At 52.6% G+C, this 6,415-nt stretch overlaps 1 protein-coding gene across 1 annotated transcript; it reads right to left on the bottom strand.

The window, feature by feature from the left end:
- Positions 1-403: 403 nt before the first annotated feature.
- LOC144110146 (uncharacterized) lies at positions 404-3,224 on the bottom strand. Its single transcript, XM_077642984.1, has one exon. The coding sequence runs from the start codon at positions 2,999-3,001 to the stop codon at positions 416-418; it is 2,586 nt and encodes an 861-aa protein (XP_077499110.1). The 5' UTR covers positions 3,002-3,224; the 3' UTR covers positions 404-415.
- Positions 3,225-6,415: the final 3,191 nt, after the last annotated feature.

Here is a 6,415-nt window from a genome sequence, read left to right as displayed (position 1 = left end):
GATGCGTGAGAGGAGTTAACTAGTGGTCAAAGAACCGCCGCCACGAAAGATTTAACTAGTTTTAACACCTGCGAAAGTACACAAAAGTCGCCACATGCCGTAAACTATACAGCCAAGCTATGCGCACGCAGAACGTCCTTCGCGGAAAATCCGGAAAGCTGCACAGTTTTTGTCAAAAGTATGCAGTCCACTTAGCGAATAGGGATGTCGCTGCGTTCGAAGGCGGGACGCCCATACGGCACACAGAACCCTGTTTCAACACAAATTATTAAAGCCTAGAATCAAAGCTCGAGCCCTAGCCCAGGACGGGCCAGGCAATGGCCAACGACCAGGCCAGATGCGCGCCATACACCTGCAACAAAGACTATTTGTTGTAGCGACAAACGGTTCATGCCAGACAATCTGTCCACCAGGTTCAAACCGGCGCTGCGTCAGCACTTAGGTCAGCCGAGGGGTGACACTTGCTCACATGCGCATTCAGTTCGCTGGCATTCCAAAACCTCTCATCGCAGACGGCGCACGCGTACAGCTGGTGGTTGTTGTGCATGTTGACGAGGTGCCTACCCAGACCGTAGCTCGTGGACAGGCGCGCGGAGCAAACCGAACACTCGTACATCTTCACCTTCGCGTGACTGCGCAGGTGGCGCGTCAAGTTGTCTCTCGATAAGAAGGAGTTCGGGCAGAGGTGACACGAGAAGCGTCGGTCGTTGGTGTGGGACCGCAGGTGCCTCCACAGTGCGGCGCGATGCGCGAACTTGTATGGGCACAGGTGACACGCGAACGGCCTCTCTCCCGTGTGGCTGCGAATGTGTTCGTCCAGCGTTTGCTTCCAGCCGAATGTCTTGTGGCAGTGCGGGCACTTCAGCGGCTGCCGCTCGGTGTGCACCAGCTGGTGGTGTCTGTCGAGGCTGGACTTGCAGGACAACACTTTCGAGCAGATCGGACACTCCCAGGTCTCGCCGTGAGCGATGCGGCGATGTCTGGCGAGGCTGGACCAGCTCGGCAGTGTCGTCGAGCAGGCCGTGCATTTCCACGGACTGACACCGGTATGCGCCGAGTAGTGGTGTCTTTCGAGGTTAGACTTGGATGACAGTTCCACAGAGCAAATAGAACATACAAAGACTTTGGCTGCACGATAAACGGTTTTGGCTTTAGGTTGAACGGTTTTGGCTTCAGGTTGAATGGTTTTGGCTTTGGATTTAGGTTTAACGGTTTTGGCTTTGGCTCCAGGTTTAACGGTTTTGGCTTTACGAAGAACAGTTCTGGCTTGAGGATGAACCTGGAGACGGTGTCTGTCGAGGCTCGAGTCGTCCGGCAGCACCTCAAAGCAGAGCGAACATTGCTTGGCGTTAGAGTCGAGATGGGCCAGAAGGCGGTGTCTCTCCAAGCTGCTCTTAGAAGGCAGCACCTTAGAGCAGATGGGACAGCTCAAAGTTACGTTCTCATCGCCGGGCGCCCCGGCTAGACTGCCATCCGAAAGTGTGCCTGGATTGTCGGGTACATTTTCGCACACTTCCGGAGTGGGCGTCTTGGCAGTGTTTTCACCCTGTGACGGCTCGCACGTTACATATTCCCCACTCTTCGCGTCTTTTGGCTCGTTCGTGTCTGGACTGGGCTCAAGATTCACAGCACATGGAGCGGCCAAGCCAGCAAAGACTGCTTGCTCTTCCGAAAGCTGTGTCCGGCTTGTGCCGTTAGATGTGTCATCGGCGCAAGTGACGCTTTCCTCTTGTGGCTCGCGCATGATCCATGCATCGATCACGTTGACGTCATTGTCCAATGGCGCCTTGCTCTTATTCGTAAGCCTTGGCTCGTCCCTGCAAGGCACTTCACGTGCACGCATTTTGTCAAACTCAAACGGCGCAGATAACACCTGCGCCTTGTCGTCGCTGTGGCTGCTGCTGACATCTTCACTGTGGTCGGTGTGGACCTCAAATGACAGACCGAGTGCCGACAGTTCCTCGGAGGACACACGTTTAAACACACTTTCGCTGTTTTGCGATGTGCTGCACCATTCAACATGGGGCACAGATTTACCCTGACCGTAACACGAGATATTCCTATTTGTAGGAGGCACTGCTTGAATCGAAATGTTCGAGGCCATGCTTTCGTACGTTGCTGTACCTGAATTCAGTGTATCTGGTTGATTCTCCGACTCATGTGGCTGTATGGCCTGATGCTTCATGGTCGGTTGCATCGAGGCCTGCCCTTCAACACCAAGAGACATACTTGATGCCCAAGGTTCCACCAGTGAACCTGCCTTGTGTGGTTCTGTGGCTTGATGCTGCAAGTGAAATTTCAAGCTCGCAGTGTTGCCGGGCTCGCAGGTGTGGGTAGTGGAGTCGTTAATCTGTACGTCTTTGGTGGTCGTGTCAGTGCGTGGGGTACACTGCAATGGTTGTCCTGTGGTGTGAGCACCGCCATAGCTTTCAGGAGTTACCTCTGTAGTTGGGACCTGTCCACGGGTCTCAAGACCACTACGATGCACAAGAACCTGAGACGGCTCTAAGCTTTCACCTCTTTGACTCTCTTCAGGATGCTGATAGAGGTATTCATCCAAGGGGCGTTGTTGTTCAGGAAGTGTTCCTCGCAGCATGAAATCCTGTCCAGGCTGATCTGTGCCCAGGCCACTGTATAACTGTTGAAGTAAGAGATCAATTTCAGACGTGACCTGCTTGTTATGCATGTCAAGGTGCTTAAGAAGGGCGCACTTGTCTTGCTGCTTTTCGCCACAGAAGAAACATTGAAAGGGCTCAACAACTCTCTGCAAATGCAAGTGTTTAACCGGATCATTGTTGTTACGGAACGCATTGGAAGGGTTGCTTCCTGGTCCTTCAGAGTTAGCTGGGGAACTTTCACGGGGAAGAAGTTGAGGATGGGTCAGACTGAATTGAAATGTGCCACTATTGCTTTGCCTTTGAACACGGGCCCCTGCCATAGCGTGCTGCCCCATCCCAAATGAAGGTGCATGTGTCTGGTAACGCCGTGCAGAGGGTTGCATATCTGTGAGGTCTGAACGTCGCAGTGCAATACACAGTTGTTTAAATGCAGGCAGTTCGGCTGGAAGATTCTTCAGGTAAGTACTGACAGGATAATGATACGCACAGCATGTAGCAATGCTTGGCCCTCGAAGAAGTCACTACACTTGGAGCAGAAGGGCTTGAACAGGTGTTGGAGCTATTGCTGCATCCCAGTCCTCTCTATCATAGCAGTCCTACTGGAAGAGCCTGCAAATTGAGAAACAGGTTAGGAGAGTTAGGGATTAGAATTACTGCAGACAGAAGTGCTTCGACGGGTGGCGGGGTTGCCTAATATTTGGTATTACCACAGCACTCACACAGGCAACACCTGCAACTGAGCGTAGGATATGACCGTAATTAATTGAAACTTGCACATGTCTGCCTGTTGTGAATGCATCCTCAGTAATATATCTGGGGTTAACAGAGAGCTTTCATGACATTCGCAGTCAACCCACCTCCAAAAATCTGCATGAAGTTTCCTGTATATTAAATAACATTCAGTGCCCCATACCAAATCCTGCACGAATGATTACTGTCCAAGCACTAATTTACAGTGTGCTTTGCTATGGGTTAACTGTTTATGGACATTGTACTGTTAGATGGCATTCAAGAATTATTTAAACTTTTGCGCACAGTTGCATACGATTTATGTCTAACCAAGGATAGAGATGTCTTTAAGCTGTGGAATTTGTCGAACTTTAATTCCCTGACTGCCAAACTATTGTAATTAAGTGTTTCTTTAAAAGCAATTTCAAGACATAACACAGCCCAGTGCCAAAAACTCAAACACACCTGATCCTCAAGGTTGCAATTAAATATGCAAAACGAACGCGTCAATATAGCGCTCCAGCCACTTTTAATAAAACACTATCATCTGTGCTACAGGCAAACAAGTGTGTGATTAAGAAAACACCATTCAAAATCGAAAATCACTTTCTTGTGTAATTTCAAATGTATTATTGCAAGCATAGTTCAACGCACTTTTTCTGTGATCTGACTGCCAGACACTGCCAGTCACGCCCTTTGAGGCTTTTACAGGCCTGCCATCTCTATTGTTAACCATGCACACAATAAAGACTGCATTGCAGGCAGAATACTGTTACATGTGAATATTAATACCCACATACAAAGCCCTGGCATATACTCTTTCAGAACTGTTGTTGTTAGTACTGCCTCTCATCCTTTCTGTCACAGTTCAGCTTTAAAAAAAAAATAAGAGGACGATTAAGCTTCGCCTTTAAGAATGGAACGCGACAGCGTGTTGCAGCGCTACCGGGAGTCCACGGAACGCCATCGCCTGTTCGGCGCGACGCCTTGCCCACTGGATACATCACTCGGAGGAGTACCCGGGTTCGAGTGAGCGAGTGAGTGAAAAACTTTATCGAGCTCTAGATTCGCTGGTCTTCTGCGGTCTTCAGATAGCTTCGTCCATCTTCTTGCAGAACGGTCGGTTGCCCTCAGTCCAGGGCTCCACTGGATGCTGCTGTCAGTTGTGCTCGCCGAATCAGACCTTCTTGGTCGACCCGGCGATCGCTGGAGAGCACTCCCTCCCATTGCTCCGTACTCGGGTTTGGTATAACGGATACAACGTCTATCTTCTGGCATGCCCACGTTATGTGATACAGCGTGGGTGTTTCGTGGCACCAGGGGCATTTGTCGTTGTATTGTGTGGCATACATTTTGCTCAGTACGCTTAGGTCCGGGTACGAGCCCGTTTGTAGCTGCCTCCACGCGACAGAGTCCTCCTCTGCTAAGGGAGTTGTGCGGTGGTGGATACCGCTTTCTGCAGCCCTTGTAGTAATTTAGTATCGCCGAATAGTCTTGGGGTTGTGGGATTTCGTTACGAACCTATGCCGAAGTGTTGAGTGGCACATCGCCCACATACCGCGGGTTCGGGCCAGAGCAAGCCGCGGGCACAGCCAGCGTTCGGCTCGATGCGTCTGCGCTCTCGCTCCGAAGGAAGGTAGGCGCAGTTGTTTAAGAGCACAAGTGTTTATTACACAGGAAGCTGCATTACATAACAGTACACTGTTATGTAATGCAGCTTCCAGACCTCAGAAGAATTCCAGACCTCAGTACAACCCATAGCCCAGCCGCAGCACCCGAAAGCGGGCCCGCGGAGCCGCGCGCGGAAAGCAAGGACTACATACGCGCGTGACGGCACAGCCAAGGGCGATACCATGCCGCACGGCCAACCAGAGGGTTAGATCACGCGCGACACAACACGAGGGAGGATGGGGAATGCGCGGAGCACATCTTGACGACGCAGGCCGCACGTCGATGGCCCCTCACGCGTCGTCACCGGAAATGGCCGGCGATGACGGAGAACCAGCAGCCAAATCAGGCCCTCCCGAATCCGGAGTGCGTGAGCGCCGCACAGGCGGGCGACAGGACTCCGGAGGCTCGGGCCTAGACTCAAGCGTACGTACTATGTGCTCAAGGTTACATCACCCGCGCTCTTGGTCCCCCGGCAAAGGCCGGGGCACCCGGGAGGCGAAATCTACGCACCTTCGGCTGCCCGAGTCGGTGGCGGTCTCCCCGTTCATTTCCCGCTCGGGCCTCTCGCCGAAACAGCGCCCCTCCCCCCCTCCCGCTGTCACTGGGAGTGACCCAATGGGGACGCGAGGTCGGAACGGGAAGAACGGAAGGGAGGGTGATTTACAGCGGTTCTTCAACAGAGCTTCCCTTGGAAAGGAGGACAAGCAGCGCGGCCGCCTGCATTCCGCTCGCGGAGCCCCCACGGGGGGTTTCAACGAGCAAACGGCAGCAGCGGGCGCGCACTCCGATCGCTCAAGAAGCCCCATCCCCACATCCCCCTCTTCTTCAATGCCCCCGTTGCTCTGGAAGCAGAGCTACGGTCACTACACACAGCACAAAACTGCCTGCGCTAGCATCAATGAGCTACCAGCCTTTTACCATGCATCCAGCCCTTAAACACACACAGCATTACCGCAGACGCTACAACTATAAAACACTAAACAAGCGGCTCTGCGCAAGAAGTGCACAAAAGCTTTTGCGACATAGCAATCACAAAATATTAGCACTCGAAGCTATACACGGTACAAATATACAACACTGCACTCTTACACCTGCTCAAAAACTAAGTTCATGCTTCCGCGCTGCCACAACGGCTCGGAACACGCGCGACGAAGCACCGGCAAAAGTTCGGCACAACTAACCGCCGGAGCCCCGATATCTCCGAAGGAATCGGGTGTCGATCCAGATGAGCAGCAACAATTTATCACCGGAACCAGCTCACCCGTCGTCGTCGAGCTGTGGCCGCGAGGCTCGCCACGTACCCGAGGCTGTGCAGATGGTGTCATAGCAAAGCGGCGCTATGGGCAGCCCAGTGCTGTTCGTCGATGACTGCAGCCACGGCCCCATTGTCTCTTGGC

The sequence above is a fragment of the Amblyomma americanum genome, chromosome 11 (assembly GCF_052857255.1).
Source record: "Amblyomma americanum isolate KBUSLIRL-KWMA chromosome 11, ASM5285725v1, whole genome shotgun sequence".
NCBI classification, from domain to species: Eukaryota; Metazoa; Arthropoda; class Arachnida; order Ixodida; family Ixodidae; genus Amblyomma; species Amblyomma americanum.
This window is presented reverse-complemented; position numbering and strand designations above follow the sequence as displayed.

Bases quoted from the DNA above. Each gene is read 5' to 3' on its own strand.
- LOC144110146 (XM_077642984.1), bottom strand. From the start codon at position 3,001: ATGCAACCCTCTGCACGGCGTTACCAGACACATGCACCTTCATTTGGG.